Source organism: Mirounga leonina, unplaced genomic scaffold (assembly GCF_011800145.1).
Source record: "Mirounga leonina isolate KUSES-001 unplaced genomic scaffold, KU_Mleo_1.0 Mir_82, whole genome shotgun sequence".
NCBI classification, from domain to species: domain Eukaryota; kingdom Metazoa; phylum Chordata; class Mammalia; order Carnivora; family Phocidae; genus Mirounga; species Mirounga leonina.
Window position 1 is genome coordinate 11,226,820 of NW_023270825.1, and position 19,385 is coordinate 11,246,204.

Sequence of the window (19,385 nt, forward strand, 5' to 3'; positions counted from 1 at the left end):
GGGGGCAGGGCTGTGGGGAGGGGCCATGTGCAGTGCCTTGCAAGATACTGCCCTGCCCGCATCTTTACTCCCAGCAAACACCTCGTGGATTCCTTAGAAATCTTCCCATGGGGCCAGAGGCTGACTCCTTGAGTTTGAAAGAGGCTGCAGGGTATTCAGGCAGCCCTGGCTCAGAAACTGTGAGCTAAGACCTTTACATATTTACTTGTACTTGGCTTGTCTCAAAAATGCTCAACATAGGCCAGACTAGACCAGCACTCCTGCCTGAAGGACCTCGGCTTTCCCACGCAAACCCTGTGTAGGCTTCAGGGACAGGAAGAAGATCCTGGGAGGCCATGGCAGGATGGGGGTGGGGAGTGCAGGTCCATAAGGAGAGGGTAGTTGGGCCAAGGATGTCCCTGCCCTGTCCCTGCTCATCACTGTACCTGGCCCGGAGCCCCATTTGGCCACAAGAATTCAGGCTGAGGATGGAGTAGGAGTCACCGTGGCCAGGATGTGACAGACCACCGCTGGGAACAAGCCAGCCAGGCCCATGGCAGAGCCCCATGGTCTCGCTCCACCCCTCAAAGGGCTTTTGTGGACATTGTCTCTAAGACCCTACAACAACCTATGGGGGTTGAGGACAGTCCCTTAACAGGATTTGTTAGTGATTTCTTCCCAGGGAGATCGGCAGCAGTGCCCACTGTGGAAAATTTGAAAAATCAGGAAAAAAGTAAAGAGAAGGCACTCTTTGCTCTGTGCTCTGGGCCTTCCATGGTTGTCTGAGCCATGTCCTGCCCCACTGCGCTATCCCATTAGCCTACTTCATTTCTTCTCAACATCCATCAGATGTGAAATATTTTCATTTGCTTATATGTTTAACTTATTTAAAGTCTGACATCCTCTCTCCACCAACTGGAATAAAGTTTCACAAGAAAGGACACCTGTTGTCACCTGGCATAAATTAGAAGCTCAGGCAATCTCTGTTGAATGAATGAGTATATGGCCTTTTCCCAGGTAACTACTGAGTCTAAGTGCTTTTCTTATTGACTTATAAGAACTTTTTACATATTCAGGCTATTAATTTTTGGTGTGCTAGTTTGTAGAACACTTTTCTCTGGTTTACTGTTACTATCTTATTCTATTATGATAATTTCTGACACATAAAGGTTTTGCCCTTTAGAGGTTACGTGTATGGTAGCCAGACGACAACAGCTAATATTCCTGCTGAGAGCTCTGGGCAGGCTGCTACACTACTCAGGGGCTAGTCCTAGGAAATAGGGTGCTCAGGATTTGGGGCAGGAAGCCAATTCTGCTCACAGCCCCCTGACCCTCCTTGCCTCCCATTCCCTTCTATTTTTTCCCCTTAGACTGTGGGAGACAGATCACTGTTGTCTGGAGGCCTCTGCCCACCCCTTCAGCCTTGTGGTGCTTTCATGTGCATGCTCAGGGCTGGATAAATCAAGGAGGAAGGCTCAGGAAGGCCTGAGGTAGAGGCTCCAAAGTGTGGGGTTCAGAATGAAGCATTCATTCATTCTCATGAGAATATAAGCCTCGCCTGCCTTGTCCTGCATTGTAGCCCAAGTGCCTGGGACACAGTAGGGACTCACTGAGTAGCTACTGAATGGATAGATGAATGGGTGGGTGGATGGATATATGGTAGATGGATGGATGGCTGGGTGAGTGGGTGGATAGGTGGGTGGATGGATGGATGGATGGATGGATGGTTGAAAGGGTGGATGGATGGGTGGGTGGGTAGGTATACGGGTAGATGGATGGATGGGTGGGTGAGTGAGTGGATGGATAGGTGGCTTGATGGATGGATGGATGGATGGAGAGATAGATGGGTGGATGGGCGATGCATGGGTGGAGATGGATGGATGGATGGATGGATACCCTGGGCAGCAGATAATAACTGCTGAAGGAAGCCTGGCTTCCACTGATTTCCTACATTCTCTGGAAGACAAGTTGTTCTAGCTGCAGAAAATTTTTAACTAACGAGGAGAAAAAAATAGTTCCAGAGGTCCCAGAGCCCAGACAGAGTTCTATGTGGCAACAAACTTCAAGGCTTTACACTCTCCCCTCAGTTTCCAAGAACTCACAGAACCAGCCTCGTCACACTATCACCCCAGAGACTGATACATGCTAAAAATGCAAACAGATGCAAAGAAGACCAGCTTATCTCAAGAACCACAAGGCCCAAAGGGGACACTCGAGCCCTGAGAGTCTCACTCCGTCCTTTGGGGCTGACATCTCAGAGGACAACTCGGGGCCTCCTCGGGGCTGAGATCTGGGGGGGGCCGTAGCTCAGGGATTCTCAGTGGAGGCATGGCCAAGGCTAAGTGGGTGGGGGGAAGTGGTGGGAAGGACGAAAGGGGAAGGGAAACTGACTGGGGTGGAGCAAACCACACCTCTGTCATCATCCTATTGGTGAGAGCAGTGCTCCTTGTCCATAGTATCAAGCTTCTCTTGCTGACAGGGGACCTGGCCAGGGCTGACCGAGCAGGGGGCTGACAGTTCCCAGGACCACCCCTGTCTAAGAACGGATCATTATTCCTTGCTCAGACTCCTTCCCATACATCTGCCCACTGCGCCAGCCTTATCTTTTGTGCTGTTCCCTCTGGGAAGTAATGCCTTTCCCACTTCTTGAACTGGCTGGCTCCTAGCCATCCTTCAATGCTCAGCTTGGGGGTCACCTCCTCCTGGAAGCCTTCCCTAACTGCACAGCCTGGGCAATGTGCTCCCATCCGCTCTGGGCTTCTCATCATTCCAACATTTGTCAAGCAGTGGTGACAGGGTCTCTCTATTGGCCCAGCTCCCCTTCTAGTCCATGAGCCCCCCCCCAGAACGGGGCCTACGTCGGACCCTGAGTCTTGTCCGCAGGGCTCAGTGGAATCTGGCATCCAGGAAGTGCTTATTGGGCTATGCAGTGTGCCCCGGGTGTGGCTGAGGCCGGTGGCATGCATCGGGCCCCAGTGGCCCAGAGCCAGGCCCGGGCTGGTGACTCACCCTCCCCCAGCTGCAGGGCAGGGTCCATGAGCTCCATCATGTATTCCACGTTGAGGAGCATCTCCGTGAGGTTGCTTCGGGCCAGCACGTACATGAGCACGGGCAAGAAGTCGTCTGCCCCGTAGGGCTTCCCTGGGAGGAGAAAGGATACAGAGGATGGTGAGCATGAGGTTCTCAGTTCCCTGCCCCGGGGAAGAGCACAGTGGTTTGCTGGGTGGGGGATGGTCACTGCTGTAAGAGGAACCTTGCCACTTTCTTGTGACTCAGGACAGGGGAGACCTGGGATCAGCCCTCTCAGGAAGGTATGAGACACGGTCCAGGTTTAGGAAGAAGGAACCAAGAGAGACACCCTCCCCTGGAGTGGGCAGGAGCCAACCCCCCCCCCCTTCCCCAGCTCTTTCCCCTCAATGCCCCTTGCTACTTTTTTTTTTTTTTAAGATTTTATTTTTAAGTGATCTCTACACCCAATGCGGGGCTCGAACTCAAAACCCTGAGATCAAGCCTCGCACGCTCCAGCAACTGAGCCAGCCAGGCGCCCCTGCCCCTCCTTGCTGCTTATTTGACAGTCAAGTTCACATCACACTGATTCACGGAGCCACCCAGAAACAGTTGTCTTTCTTTTTTTTTTTTTTTTTAAGAGTTTATTTATTTATTTGACAGAGAGAGAGACAGCGAGAGAGGGAACACAAGCAGGGGGAGTGGGAGAGGGAGAAGCAGGCTTCCCGCTGAGCCGGGAGCCCGATGTGGGACTCGATCCCAGGACCCTGGGATCATGAGCTGAGCCGAAGGCAGTCGCTTAACCAACTGAACCATCCAGGTGCCCCAAAACAGCTGTCTTTCTAATAGTGATGTATTCTGGGAAGTTTTCCTGTCCCTTTAACCACACATCTCCCTCTCCACCTGCAAAACAGAAAGCCCTCCCTCAACCAGTACTATGTGGTTGGAAATTCTACCATTCAACCTTCACTTTATTGGGTTAAGCAGGGCCCTTTCCTGAGGGGTTCTTTTAAAATGTAAATACCTCTGAAAGGAGTAACCCATCACAGGGCACCTGGGTGGCTCAGTCAGTGAAGCATCTGCCTTCAGCTCAGGTCATGATCCCGCGGTCCTGGGATGGAGCCCCACGTGGGCTCAGTGGGAAGCCTGCTTCTCCCTCTCCCCGCCTCCTGCTTGTGTTCTCTTTCTCTCAAATAAATAAATACTTAAAAAAAAAAAAAAGGAATAACCCATCATTTCTGCTTTTGTAGGAGACGTTCACATGGCTTAGAGCATTCTGACAGTCATAGATGCCTTGGGGAAGAGAGGAGGGTGGCCGGTGAGCCTAAGAGATGCCTTCCCAGTGTGGTTCTGGGCTGGCTCTGGAGACCGACTGTTTGGCAACATAAAGTCAAAGGCTCACCATGGAAGGGAAGAATTCCTACAAGGACAGAATCCCCTGGAGTCCCTCAGTTGACATCTTGGCATGCCTCTGAGTGCACTGGGGGGAAGGAAAGCTTGGCTGAGCAGCTTTGCATGGTGGGGAATGGCCAAACGGGGTCCCCAGACTCAGCTGGAGGTGACTGTGCCTTTAGGGCCGCAAACTTGGCCTTGAGTTTCCCGGTGGCCAAAGTGAAGAGGAAAACAATCAGTTACATCCTTCTCATTGTCCGCGAGAAGAAAACACACCAGTTTCTCAGGGGCACCAAGTCATTTCTCTAATGCTTAGGGCTAATAGAGACATTTCCCCTGTGGCTTCATGAGGGGGACACCATCGGCAAGTTCCTTTGGCACACGTGGGGGCTTAAGTTGACTTAACGATTTTCATTGCTTTGCCTCGAGATGCCGCTCAGGGGGAAGCGCTTCCGGCACAGAAGCGCGAATTTTATAGCTCATCCTGCAGGCTCTCCTCCAGTCCTTGTAACTATTATGTGAACTAGGCGTTGTTTTGCCCATGCAGAGGAAAAAGCCCTGAGGACGATGAAGGGACAAGAGAGGATCGAAGTCACACCAGGCTGCAGGTACCTAAGAGGAGAATCAACTCCGTTTTGTGTAGATCACTGGTGGGGGCATGTGTGAAGAGCAGTCTGGGCTGTGTCCTAAAGTCTACAGAATGTGAGGTGCAAAACCCAGTGGAAAGTGCTCCCAGTGAGTGGTCAGAATGGCTTGGCCATGGCCCACCTGATTGTTCATTCACTCATTCATTCACTCACTCACTCACTCATTCATTCATTCATTCATTCATCCATCCATACATTCATTCACTCATTCACTTAAACCCTCTTACTAACCACCCTATTCTTTGGGTGTTACGTGCCCAGGTAATAAGATCTGAGTTTTCTGGATTCTGGTGAGGACCAGAACAATGCAAGTAAGAGAAACAGTGTGAAAGAGGTTTTGAAAGGAGTGGGCGAGCTCCATGTTGAATTTAGCAGCTCCTCCAGTGGCATTTGGTCTTGTTGCCTGAGCCCGGACAGGTAGGCACCCTCACGGGGCGCTGGGTCACCCCTGAGGGGTGCGATCGAGCACCGCTTCAGTGGGTTCCACGTGTCCACGCCTCTCCAGCACAGGCCAGGCCAGCCCCTCCTCCTGCGTCCTCCATGGTCCACCCCCATACAGCTGCTGGCACCGCAGGGGCCTCCGATCATGTCGTTCAAGGGGTGCCCCTTCTGCTCACAACTCATCCTTGCTTGGTTTCCCAGAGAACAGTGTGCCTCGTGGCCTGCTTCCTGGCCGCACTCAGCTCCTACATCTGCAAAATGGGGCCAGCAACACCAACCCTGATGGCCTTTCAGGGTTTTCAAGAGAATAAGATGAGAAAGTACAAACGCATTCCGTCCCTGTGAAGGGCTATGGAAAAGGGAGCTATTACTGACATCTCTGTTCTGCTTTCTCAAGTGGCCTCAGTTTTTCCATTGGGAAATAAACAGGCTGGAGGGGTTGGTAACACAGAGCCCTGAAAAGCAGCGTCAGACCCCGAGCATGAGCCTCGGAGCACTTCTTACCAGCTGTGTGACCTGGGGCTAATCGCTTTACCTCTCTGAGCCCGTATTTCTAGTTATGCATGATGTGACACAGATCACGCGACATGCTGTGGGATTTTGGTGAGAATTCTATATGAAGATTCACCCAGACTGCTCCCACATGCTCCTACGGAAAATGCCTGCTAAAAAACATCCATATTTTCCATTCCAGTTCTGTGTTCTGAGGCTCTCTGCTTATTTGTTTCAAGGTTCCTGTCCCTACCCTGCACCAATTGAGTCTGTTTTAAAAAAAGAAAGCTTTGCCCCAAACCTTTATAAGCCTGAGACACAAATTAAGGGTTCTCAGGGCAAGATTTTGTGCTGAGAGTTGTTCTTCATGTTGATAATTTAATTATTAGAATCCTGGCCCACAGGAGATTCTTCTCTTGTTGGAGTTATGCGTTGGGAACTGATGGGACATAGTCCCGTGCCTTTCGGAGTAAGCCTATAACTCACGCGCTGGCTGAGAGCTCACTGAATTTCACTAGGCCTCTAGAACACCAATTTCTTCTTGCTGTTGTGTTAATAACTCACCAAGGAATACAATCAGGCAAGCTAACAGTGCGGTGTTGCCCTTCAGGGGTCACTGGGCCGTGTCTGGAGTCGCTGTTCGGTTGTCACATTAGAACAGGGGTGTTACGGGCCCCAAGGCCAGGGATGCTGCTGAGCAGCCTACAATGCCTGGGACAGCCCTCCATCCTAAAGATGTATTCAGCCCCAGACGTCTACAGTTCCAAGGGCAAGAAGCTCTGCTGGAGGGGACAGTGACTTTCAGCAAGAAGGAGGGTCCAGCTCTGGCCCTAGGTTTGGGACTCAGAGGCCCTCTGGACTGTGGCTCTGTGCCTCGTGGGGATGCACAGTCATTCCTTCTTCTCCCCATGCTCTTCCTGAGAATCCTGGCCGACGTTCAGGAAGGGCTTTGGGTCCATCTCCTTGGTTTGCACACATTCTGTTCAGCTACCTCACTGCTGGGCTCCCGTGGTCCCACAACTGTCCCTCCAACTACCCGTGAACATCCCCTCTTTGTCCCTGCAGTACACAGTGGCAGGGCACAGCAAAGGTGAGCAGGAAGCTGAGCCCCCACCACGGTTCCCCGGCTCCGGTGGATCTCTACAGAGACCCTCGAGTCCTTCCCACACCAGGCCCAAGCCAAGTGTTTCATTGTTTCCTAGAAATCAGCCCTTGCTGGGAACCTTCCCAATTCTGTCAAGGAGCCCCCGCCCCCAGTCCCAGGATGCAAGGCCTGGAAGTAGTCCCTTCCTCTGGGGCTCTCTGTTCCCTGTGGCCAGGCAGGCCAGAGCCCCAGGGGAGTCTGCCTTCTGACTGCTTCCTGCCCTCACCCTTGGCTTTTTCCAGCCCTACTCCCCTAAGCCTGTCCTCCCAGCAGGGTCTCTGTCCTTTGATCCATTCTGTCCACTAACTCATCTCCTGGGAGTACGACTCTGATCATGCTGTTTCTCAAGAACCCTCAATGGCTCCCCACTGCTTAGAGAATCAAGTCCAGACCTCTTCGCCTGACGTTTAAGGCCTTCCCCAGTTGCACCCATAAACACCTGTCCAACATGATTGACTCTACCCTCTTCCAGCCACACCATCTAGTCAATGGCCTCAGAATGGGTCACCTGCCTTCCAGGCCTTTGGGATTGGCCACAGTCACCTGGCTGGCATGGCTTCTCCTTGCCTTCCACAGGCCTGAGCCTTCCATCTCCCATCCAGCACCAACATTTGTGGGACACTCTAAAAATGCAAAGCATATTTTATAAACATTTTATCAGTGAATTCCTAAAACAACTCTGTAGGGTGGATTAGATTCATTGTGCCCAGTTTACAGATGAGGGAAGTGAGCCCCAGGGAAGGTAAGCTACTTGCCTGAGGTCACATGGCTAGGATGCGGTGAACCAGGACTTGAATCCGACTTTTTCTTACCCAGGATCCCATGTTCCTGGTACTTCAACATTCTTCCTTCATGTTCCACCTCCTCCACGAAGCCCTCCTGGGCTGCCGTTGCTACTGGTGCTTATTCTACACTCTACTTTCCAACTTCCAACTCAGAACGACATTCTGCCTTCATCACCTTCCCACATAACTTTCCTCCGTGCTGAATCATGGGCCTTTCCCTGAACTCCAAAGGTACTTTCAATCCTTGTGCCTTTGCACACGTAGTTCCCTCTGCCGGGGACATCCCCCCCTCCCGCCCCAACTTTCCCTTACAAACTTCTCCTTGCCCTCTCCCACATCCACAGGCACAGCTGGACACTTCTGGCTCCAGCTTCCAAACACCTTGACTAGTTGAGAGCCCTTTTCCTTGGACTGTGAGCACCCCGAGGGCAGGGACGGAGGCTGGGTGAGCTCAGGCAAGTCGCTTAACCTCTCTGAGCCTCTGCCACATCACTGCCTTTCTAGTCCCCAGCACAGGGCTTGGGATGTTAAGACATTAACAACGGACTGAACTGAGCCACGCGTGTGTTCCCCCTGGCATCCACTCTGTCTTGCCTGGGGCTGGGGCCATGGTCAAGGAGACTAGGATCCACTGTGGGTCTTGGACAGTGGTGTGCTGGGAAATGCCCAACAACTGGCTCTCCGAAGGAAAAAATAAGCTCTGATTTGCAGGGCTTGCCAATGCCTATGGTCTAAATATTTCCACAGTGGCCCATTTCAAGCTACCAGCATGAACATGGAGGGGGAGAGAAGCACACGATTAGCTCTCGTGACACGACCACCGGACTCAGCACACCAACGGCCTTGGATTCACCAAACCCCATCTCACCGCGAGCAAACAGAGGTCCAGAGAAATTTCCTCAAAGCCCCGCAGCTGGAGTCCCAGTAGTGGAGGTGTGATGAGAATCTGGGTCTCTCCTCCCTGATGTAGGTGAGAAATGTCCGCATGGGCTCACGGGCTCTCTGACCTGATAGCGACTTCCAGACAAACAGAAGCTTCAAGCATTTTTGCAATGCACTGGCTCCTCCCTGATATTCCAGGGGGAGTGAGGGCCGCATTCTCCTTCCCGTGAAGCCGGCAGCCCGAGGCATGAGCTCAGCCCTGTGGACAGCAGGCACCAGGCAGGGCCACTGCGATGCGGAGGCACAGTCCCAAAACGACTGTCCTGGGCTCGGAACGCCTGGCTCGCATGGACCAGAGACCATGTCCGTCAGGCCATGCTCCAAAAGCCCTACGGGGCTGTAGCCGACACGTCCTGCTTTCTTTTTGGCCAGAATTGCATCTGTTTTCCATCTGGAGGCATGCGGGGGGCGCCGATCACACTTTCAAGAGCTGGCCGGGCGCCTTATGCCTCTTTCATTGGTGGGCAGGTTTTGGAGGAGAGTTCTGATAAAAAAAAATGAGCTGAACGTGCTCGCTGTGGTCACGCGGGCTGCGAGGAGCACTGCATTAGGAGGCCCCCAACTCTGCCAGCTTCGTGATCTGGGGCCACTCACTCTGAGCCTCAGTGGTCTCATCTGAAAACTGGGAGTAATAATAAAACTCACTCAGAGCATCCCGCGGGGTTGTGGTGAGCATCAAGTGAGCGGCTGGATTAAAAATTAGGTTTTGGGGCGCCTGGGTGGCTCAGTTGGTTAAGCGACTGCCTTCGGCTCAGGTCATGATCCTGGAGTCCCGGGATCGAGTCCCGCATCGGGCTCCCTGCTCGGCGGGGAGTCTGCTTCTCCCTCTGACCCTCCCCTCTCTCATGCTCTCTGTCTCTCATTCTCTCTGTCTCAAATAAATAAATAAATAAAATCTTAAAAAAAAAAAATTAGGTTTTGTCATCTAGGAAGAATTACCTAAAAAGAGGAGTTGGCATATGTTTCTGGAAAGGGCTAAGTAGTAGTGGGTTTTTTTTTTTTTTTTTTGCGGGCCACTCCATCTCCATCCCAACTACTCAACGTGGCGGTTGTAACAAAAGCAGCAACGCACACCGTATAAGTGAGTGAATGAGGCTGTTTCAATGAGTTTATTTACAAAATCAAGGTGCGGGGGCCAGAGTTGGCCCACAGGCCGTAGTTTGCAGACTCCTGATCTAGATAGAGGAAAGGTGTGTCCTCTTACTGTAATTGCCCCTCCAAATCTATTGATTGGGCTCTTATTGAAAGCGGCGGCTGATGCAACAGTCCTGGGGCAGACAAGGCTCATGACTGCGGTGTGCTTTGGTTCTTATCCTCCTCTGGGATTCCCACTTAGAGCCGCTTCCTTCCTCCAGGATGTATTAACCGAAGACCCCCCACTTCCCACCAATCAGGTTAGTGCCCTCATGATGGGTTTCCCCTGCCCTGTCACTGCATAATGGAAAAACAAATACTCTCCATTAACTCAGAGGGGCCTCCCCAGACCTCCCAACACAGAACGGAGAGCTCCTCTGATACCCCCCAGCCTCTTCACCTGGTCTGATTCAGCCCGCCTGCTAGCAGGTTTCAGCATCTGATGACATAGTTTAAACTTCTGTCTTCTGATTTATTACCTGCCTGTCTTCACCAGAATGAAAGCTTTGTGAGGGCACGGGCCCCCCTCATGTGCACCATTCCTATGCAGTCCTTCCCCAATGCCCGGCAAGCAGTTGGTGTTTAATAAATGTATCTGCTAAGTGAATTTGTGGATATCATTTGTCACCCTGCATGACTGACACTTGCTTCGCTCTGTGTTCCCACTCAAATTGTGACCATCTTAAAAAGAGGGACTTGGGGGGGGCACCTGGGTGGCTCAGTTGGTTAAGCGACTGCCTTCGGCTCAGGTCATGATCCTGGAGTCCCAGGATCGAGTCCCGCATCGGGCTCCCTGCTCGGCAGGGAGTCTGCTTCTCTCTCTGACCCTCTTCCCTCTCATGCTCTCTGTCTCTCATTCTCTCTCTCTCTCAAATAAATAAATAAAATCTTAAAAAAAAAAAAACAAACAGGGACTTGGGGGACGCCTGGGTGGCTCAGTCAGTTAAGCATCTGCCTTTGGCTCAGGTCATGATCCCAGGGTCCTGGGATCGAGCCCCACATCGGGCTCCTTGCTCAGCGGGGAGCCTGCTTCTCCCTCTGCCGGCCACTCCCCCTGCTTGTGCTCTCTCTCTCTCTCTGACAAATAAATAAAATTTAAAAAACAACAACAACAAAATAACAGGGACTGGATTTTCCTGTTGACATCCCTGTTGTCCAGAAAGGTTAGTCGGGACTGTTGAATGAATGCATTTATTCGCTAGAAACACAGGATGGGAGGAAGTCGAGAGCATCGATAACAGGAGGTTTTCAATGTAGGTTTCCAGCTCGAGCCTTTCATGCGGGGGTATTTTATACAGAACTTGGCTTCTCTGGTTGATTCCCAGTGGGGGCAGCAGGGCTGGCCTGAAAATGGCCCCCAGCTAGGCTTGTGGCCTCTAGAGAGCTCTCTGCAACCAGATTGCAACCCACTGGTCTGGTCTGACCTCCTGGCAGTGCGGTTGGAAGGGCTGGAGCCCACGGAGCAGCGACGATTGGGTGGAGCACCCCACTTGCAGTTTGTGGCTGACATGAAGTGAGAAGCCAGCCATCCACCCACAGAGCCCCCCAGAGCTACCCTCTTGGGTCATTTGGGCTGTCTGCAGATGCTGCCCGAGCGTCAGTTCTGCTTTGAGCAACACCGCATCCCGGAGGAAATCACTCCAGCTCCCCAGGTTCCTCTTTGGGGAGCTCAGCCTACAAGCCAGTCCAGCCCCATGGGCCGTGGGCTTGGAGCCCTGCAGCCAAAAGTCCCAGCCTGGCTGGAAAAGGCATGAGGCCGCCTGTGACTTGGGTCTGACTTCCCTGAGGTCAGCTCTGCCCCCGGATGCCCCAGGGAGGCAGGACAGCACAGGGGTTCAGCCCAGTACCTGGATCCAAGTCCCAGCTCTATACCACTCCCCGGCTCGGGTATGACCCTGCGTGTGCTGCCCGATCTCGCTGAACCTCAGTTTCCTTGACTATACAATGGGGACAATAGCATCCACACCTCGTTAAGTGGTTGGGAGGATTCAGTGACAAGACAGATGGAAAGAGATGAACATGGTGTCTGCCGGGCTCCTGGCATGTGAGAAATGTCCGACACGGCCTGATTCGAGACAGGAGGGTAACGGGTCTCCTCATCCTCAGAGCACGACATCTCAGAGGCCCTGAACCCTATTTTGGGTGTGGGGTATAAAAGCAAGATTATGCAGGGTGCCTGGCTGGCTCAGTCAGTTAAGTGTCTTGACTCCTGATTTTGGCTCATGATCTCAGGTCATGATCTCAGGCTAGTGAGATCGAGCCCCATGTTGGGCTCTGCTTGGGATTCTCCCTCCCTCTCCCTCTATCCCTCCCTCTGCACATGTTCTCTCTTTCTCTCTCTCAAATAAATAAATAAATATTAAAAAGAAAAAAAAAGGGCAAGATTATGCTTTGCTTCCAGGCCTGGCCCTTATGTTCTCTCTCTCTCTGTCACCTGGATGTCAATGCCCAGGAGGATTTACAAAGCCTCCCTCAGCCTGGATCCCTGAATGACTATATGGAGCAGAGCCCAGGCCCACCCCCACACTCCTGCGTTTGACTAGACTGACATGAGTGAGAAACAAACTTTTACTGGATGAGACTGCAGGGTTTATCTGTTAGAGCAGCAAGTATTTTCCTTAACTAATTATCTCCTTACCTACTTATCTATAGCTATTTCAAAAAGAGCAGAAAGAAATCCACCAAAATACTAATTGTCTTTTTCAACAATAAACATTAGTGACTTCTGTCATCAGCAATCAGGTTAGACTTTTTTAACACAGATTTTTAAAAAAACCAACAGCCTGACTTCCCTCTCCGTCCTCCTGACCCCTGGTCAGTGTCTCAGGCCCCTCGGGGTCCGTCCTCCACCCATTCAACTCCCAGCCTCTGCCCCCACCTGAACCACAAGCAGATTCCCAGCTGGCTCTGTGGAGTCTGCCAGGGAGGTGAATGGCCAGGGACCCCAGGGGGCCCAGGACCCTGAGCCCACCAATCTGGCCCTCAGTCTAACCACCTGCCTGCTGGGCCCCCTCTCTCCCGAGTCAGGAGCCAGGTTCCCTCTCGTCAAGTGTAGCATCATGGTGTTTAGACCAACTCTCGAAGGCACAGAATAAAGGCAGCCCGTTGGCCCTCACTGTCCTCCTCCCATTGCCTGCCCTTTATCAAAAGAAGGTTCTTTATGTTCTTTTAGAAAGAACCCCACATGGGTACCCGCCACACTCCTCCTTCCTTCTTCCCTCTTGCACTTTCGGGAGGGGTTCCCGGGCTTGACTCTATTTCTCCCCAACAGCAGGGCCAGCCCTGAACGTCTGCTCTTGGACACTGAGAACGTGGGAATGACTTGTCTGTGAAAGCAGTGGGAGAAACGATTCTAGAAGTTCTGACTGCTCTCCCCAAGCCTCATGAAGTCCGTGAGCAACCAAGCCTGTCTGCTCCTTGCTGCAGGAGGGAGGGCCAAGCTCCCCCAAAGCCACCTGTCTCCGCAAACACCCACAAACACCCGCACTGCCTGACACAGGCCCCTAAACCTGCTACCGTGGAAGAGGGCACCCAATGGGGCTTCAGGAACCCTGAGAACTGGGTACTATCATTAAAGCATAGGCCTTGGAGGGAGGAAATCCTTTTGTCTCCTGGGCACAGAGAGCATCCGCCCTTCGGGGAAAGACGGCCCAGCCAGTGAACTCAGGCCTGGGTCTCCGAGCTGAGTGCTTTGCTTAGTGCTCCAGCAGGGCTTGCCAGCAGCTAGGCCACGGGGACACCACAGGCTGCTTTCGCCAGCGTCACGTAATGGCTCAGAGGCATGCAGGTGGAGCATCTTCCCTGGAAAGAAGGGGGCTCGTGGGGGTGGGAGTGGGAGGGAAGGGCTGTTTTCTGCTTTAGGTGGGTCAGTGGTAGAGGGAGGCAGGACCCAAGCCCGAGTTCTGCCTCTCCACGGGGGCGCGGATAGCTCCCAGGCCTGCTGGTCTGCGGACCACACTTTGAGCAGCAAGTCACTGGAAGCGTCTGGCAGAAGGGAGGTGTGAGCTGAAGGCCTGGGGTAGAGGACCTGGCCCTGAGATCGCCGAACGTCAAAGTCAGGAGAGAATTTAAGAGTCAGTCGGGATCGGGCTGAAAATGCATAACCTCAAACTAATCACACGGAAACATCTGACAAACACAAAATGAGGAACTTTCATCAAAAAGAACCAAAGGTGGGCGGTGGGGAGGGAAACCTGTATTCCTTCAAGATAGCAACGTCATAAAAAACAAAAGCCATGCGGGCGCCTGGGGGGCTCAGTCGTGAAGTGTCTGCCTTCGGCTCAGGTCACGGTCCCAGGGTCCTGGGATTGAGCCCCGCATCAGGCTCCCTGCTCTGCGGGGAGCCTGCTTCTCCCTCTCCCACCCCCTCTGCTTGTGTTCCCTCTCTCGCTGTCTCTCTCTGTCAAATAAATAAATAAAATCTTCAAAAAAAAAAAAAAAAAGCCGTGGAAATGTTTCAGATTAAAGGAAGTAAAAGACACCTGACAACTAATTGCAACACCTGACCCACGCCTGTTTCTCGAACGGGAGGAGGAAAACACCAGCAAGACCCTTATTATCTCCAGTGACAGCCTGGAATACAGATGGCGGCTTGGGTAAAAATATCGTATCAACGTCAACTTACCAAGTGGACAACGTTCCTGTGGTTATGCAAGAGAATATCCCTATTCTTAGAAAAGTGTTTAGGGGTAAAGAACCCAGATGCATGTCACGCACCCTCAGACAATTCAGGAAAAAAACATTATGTATGCACAGAGTGTGTAAATGATAAAGCAAATGAAACAAGATATTAGCAATCCACATAGGGTATGTAGATGTTCCTATTTTAATGCAGTATTTCTATTCTTCAAGTTTGTGAAGTCTGAAATTATTTCTAAATGGAAGGTTTAAAAGCTAAAATATTCATTTACGGGCACGCCTGGGTGGCTCCGTCGGTTAAGCATCCAACTCTTAGTTTCGGCTCTGGTCGTGATCTCGGGGTCGTGAGATGGAGCCCTGTGCTGGGTTCCACGCTGGGTGTGGTGCCTGCTTTAGATTCTCTCTCTCTCTCCCACTGCCTATGCCCCTCCCTACCCCCTCCCTCAATTAATTAATTAAAAGCTAAAATATTTAGCAGCAGAATGGGTTATTTCAAACAAAATCCCATGTGGAATTCCATGTGTCAAACAGGGACAGGCAGGGGTGTGGCCCAGCCTGTGTTGTGTCCCTATGGTGGCCCCAGGGGTACCTCTGGGAACCCAGCATGGAAACCGCTGAGTGGTGGGGAGGCAGCCGATCCCGCATGCTCACATGTTAGACACTCACACACATTTTGGTTGCATCTGATCCTCGAAACATCCCTGAGAGGCATTCCCAGGCCCATTTTGAGAAAACCAAGGTGGAGGAGATTCACACCTCCTGGGGGCCTCCACCGACCAGATGTTTTCTATGTGCTCTCGCACCTCCTGATGAGCAGGTCTTATCCCCATTTTACACACCTGCGGAGGCCCGTGAGATTCATGTCCAAGGCTACAGCACTGAAGCTGAGGTTCAAGCCCCGGTCTGTGAAGGAGCCCCAAGGCCCCTGCTCTTCTTGGCCAAAGCTGCTTCCTCACAGGTGAAGAAGTTGAGGCTCCGAGTTGGGCATCCCCAGCCTGCTCATGGCAGCGGTGAGATGGGAAGCCCTTGGACTCACAGTCCAGTGCTCCCCCAGCAGTGGGAGGGGAACACAGTGTCCCTTGATGAGACACCCATCTGTTCCCAGTGGGGAATCTTCCCACTGAGCCCTGGCCCCAGCCTGAATTTCTGGGCTGCCTTCTGAATCAGCAGAGAGAGTCCAGCCTCCCTCCCTCCTGCAAGGACAGGGAAACGGAGCCCCCTTGTTCATCTCTGTTCTTTCCTGGTCTTCGCTTGTGCACATCCGCTCTAGGACTGCCTTGCCTTCCTTTCCTCTCCCTCAAAATGAGCCATTCCCTCCCCTATTCCCTGCTTTCTGCTAAGTTTTTAATAAGTCAATTCACCATCAGCAAGAATCATGGTGTTTGAAGTCACTGCCAAGGGACTGGGTGTTTAAAAGAACTGCAGGGGCGCCTGGGTGGCTCAGTCGGTTAAGCATCTTGACTCCTGGTTTTGGTTTACGGTCCTGGGATCAAGCCCCGTGTTGGGCTCTGTGCTCAGTGTGGAGTCTGCTTGAGATTCTCTCTCCTTTTCCCTTTGCCCCTGCCCTCACTCACACACACAATCTCTATCCCTCTCTCTCTCAAACAAATAAATTAAAAAAAAAAAAAAAAAAAGAATTGCATGAAGCCCAAGGCTTCTGAGTAAACTAGGACTTACTGAGAATGGAATTGTCCTTTTAGGCCCCAAACTGTCTCCGTGATAATGCCTCAGGGTCCGTGGAGCCCTTGGCCCGGCATGGCCCCAGAAGAAAAGATTCCCCCAGTTAGAAGTTCAGATAGGGAAGGTAAGTGTCCAGATTAAGTACCAGCCGCTGGGCTAGATGCAAATTTGCAGACTCAATTAAATCTCACAATAGCTCCATAAGGTGGGCATGGCTGTGCCCATTTAAGGGGGAAACTGAGGCTCCCCGCACCTAAGTAACCAGAATACAGTCACATAGCTGGGAAGGAAACCTGGATCTTTCCCTTCCACATCCCTCTGAGGTCCCCGGCCAGCCCGTTTGATGTCTCTCTGAGGCTGCTTGCAGCAAAGGGTCTCTCGGGGTTCTGTCTCTTGTCTGGCTCGATCTAGCTGCTCCCTCACCGCACTGTGCAGGACGTCCCGAGCTCCCCCCACCCAGCTGCTGCAGATCTGGCTTGCCTCTCGCTCTCAGAAGGTCTGGAAAGGTCCTGGCCAGCCCTTTGCCACACCACCATAGTGTCTTAACCTTGAGCTTCCCGCTGCTGCTGGGAGGCATGCCGGATGTTGCCCCAGGGCTCCACACCCCTGGGACTGAGTGTGTCGTAAGAGCTTGGGGTTCTGCAGGCTGCTTGAGGCCCCTCATCTTACTTTCTTAGGGGTTTTTAAGGAATATACTTGGCAGTGGAGTTCACATGCTGGACGGCTCTCTGGGGTCCAGATGGCATAAGACCCTAGGTCACAAAGCCTTACATCTGCCCCATGATAACGAAATCTCCACTTCCCCACCCCATCTCCCCTACAAGGCTCTCTCTCCCAATCCATTTCCAACATTCTGCTAAACGGTGATTGGGAAGTTCTAACTTAACATGGGATCTGCTTTCAGGGAACAATGCTCCTTCTAAGACTGCAATCGGATGCAGGTCAGCTTAACCCAAAAGAGTGACTCCAACCTGGAACTGTGGCCAGTACCAGGCCTGTGAGGGAGCTTTCCTGGGGGAGGGGGCCTTGCACCATCCCTCAATTGCTTTTTCCTGGCCTATGGTCAGACGGGCCTGCTCTTCTCCAGGTCAGATGGACAGAATCCCTTGCCTAAAACAGCCAGCATTGGTTGGGCCTGCCATGTACTTGCATTGAGGTTGACGTTTTACATACGTTGCTTCTAATACTCACAAGTGACTAGTATGGCTTCTGAACCATTAGGGGTCTGACTGTCCCCTTTGTAAACAGCTTCTTTAGGTGAGGAAACTGACCTTTAAGGGGTTAAGTAAATCATTCGAGGTCACACAGATAGTGATAGATCAGGAACTGAAACCCAAGTCTGTGTGGCAACAGACGTCACAATCCTTCCACTCTCCATTACCATCGCTGCCATGTACAGTCACACAGGTTGCTCACCAAACAAGGGCATCCGGCGGAAGAGGTGATCGGGGCATGAAATCCAGCCACCATTCTGTTCACTAAGGTGTGCACCATGGGGCAGTCAGGCCTGTTCTTGTCTGCCTAGAGGAGCCCTGTGGTAAATGGATTATCAACGGTCCCAGTGATTCCCTTCCCTACATCGGTGCCCCTTGCGATGTTAATTCGCAGCTCTTCCCATCAAGCAAGGTTAGTTCCTTGCCCCTTGAATCTGGGCTGGTCTTGTGAGTAAAAACGCCAGTGAAATATGTCCGAGTGTCATTGTGCCAAGTCAAACCCAGGCCTGAGGAGGCCTTCCGGGCTTCACTTGCCCTCTTGGACCCCAACCATGGGTACAGGCCCAGGCTAACCTGCTGGAGAAAGAGAAACATGTGGCCCCGTAGCCCGCATTCCTGGCCAGTCAACTGCCAGGCAACCACCCAACATACGAGCAAGGCCCTCCTAGCCCAGCCTGCCTCCAAATAAGCCCCTCCGGCCGCGGCCCCGCGAGCCAGCCCAGGCAAGCTCAGGCGCAGACAAGCTCAGGCGTGCCTGCCCGGATCAGCATCACTGCCACACCTACAGGGGAGCAACAATAAATGCGGACAGATTTGACCGGAGCTGGAGTGGCTGTTACGCGTTGAAGTGTTTGCCTCTGAAATTCATAAGTTGAAGTCCGAACCCTCGGTGCCTGGGAATGTGACCTTATTTGGAAATAGGGTCATTGCAGATGTTATCAGTTAAGATGAGGTCATACTGAAGTAGGGAGGGGGTTCCTAATTCAATATACCTGATGGCCTCAAAAAATGGGGAAGTTTGGACACAGACACACACAGGGAGAATGCCCTGGTGTTGCCACAAGCCAAGGAACTCCCAGAAGCTGGGAGAGAGGCCTTCCCTCGAGCCGTCTGAGGGATTATGACCCTGTGACACCTTGATCTCCCACTTCCAGCCTCCAGAAGTGTCAGACTATCGATGTGTGTTGTTCCAAACACCTGCTTTGGGGTACTTTATTACACCAGCCCTCAGACACTAATAGAGAACCTTCTCCGAATCAACACGACCGCGCAATGTGCTTGGCCTTCCTCCAGTGTGGAAGCTAATCACGGCCCTTCACCTGATCCCCAGGTAACCCCAGAGAGGTGCGCAGGAATTCCACCCCACCATGCCCCGTCCTGCCCCAACAGGCCTCGGAACCTGGAAAGCCTTCTCTAGTGCCTTCCAAGGGCTCCGGAGTCCTTGCTGGGGAGGGGTCATAGGCCCATTCGATATTGCTGTTCCTAGAGAGAGCCCCTAGCCCAGCCTCCTCCGGCTGCCCGCCTACCTGGGTTGCCGAGGGCCATGGAGTCGTAGATGAGCTTACAGGTCTTGAGCAGGATGGCGATCTTCTTCTCGGGCGAGTAGGCCTTGTGCATGCTGGTAAACTTCTGCAGGATCTTCTCCATGACGGGCACCTCCGGCACGCTGGTAGTCACACCCAGGTCCGTGGTGGTGGTGGCCAGGATCACCAGCTGGTTCTCCTTGAGCTGCTGCAGCGAGCCATCCTTGCTGTGGATCTCATGCAGGCATGAATTGATGGCTTCTTTCAAGGGCTTTAACACACACTTGTACAAGGCCGACTCCACAATGGCTTCTGTAGGGCGGCAAGAGTGGGAGGGTGAGGAACCCAGGCACCCAGCTTCGGTGTCC

The 19,385-nt window shown here is 52.5% G+C and overlaps 1 protein-coding gene across 2 annotated transcripts in view; it reads right to left on the bottom strand.

Annotated features, from left to right (window-relative positions):
- Positions 1-19,385, bottom strand: part of RIN3 (Ras and Rab interactor 3) — a 124,549-nt gene that overhangs the window by 8,569 nt on the left and 96,595 nt on the right. For both annotated transcript variants that reach the window (XM_034993058.1, XM_034993059.1), the window contains 2 exons: positions 19,021-19,329; positions 2,989-3,120 (listed from right to left, as the gene is read on the bottom strand). In XM_034993058.1, coding sequence (XP_034848949.1) covers positions 2,989-3,120; positions 19,021-19,329 — 441 coding nt within the window. The remainder of the gene's footprint in view (positions 1-2,988; positions 3,121-19,020; positions 19,330-19,385) is intronic.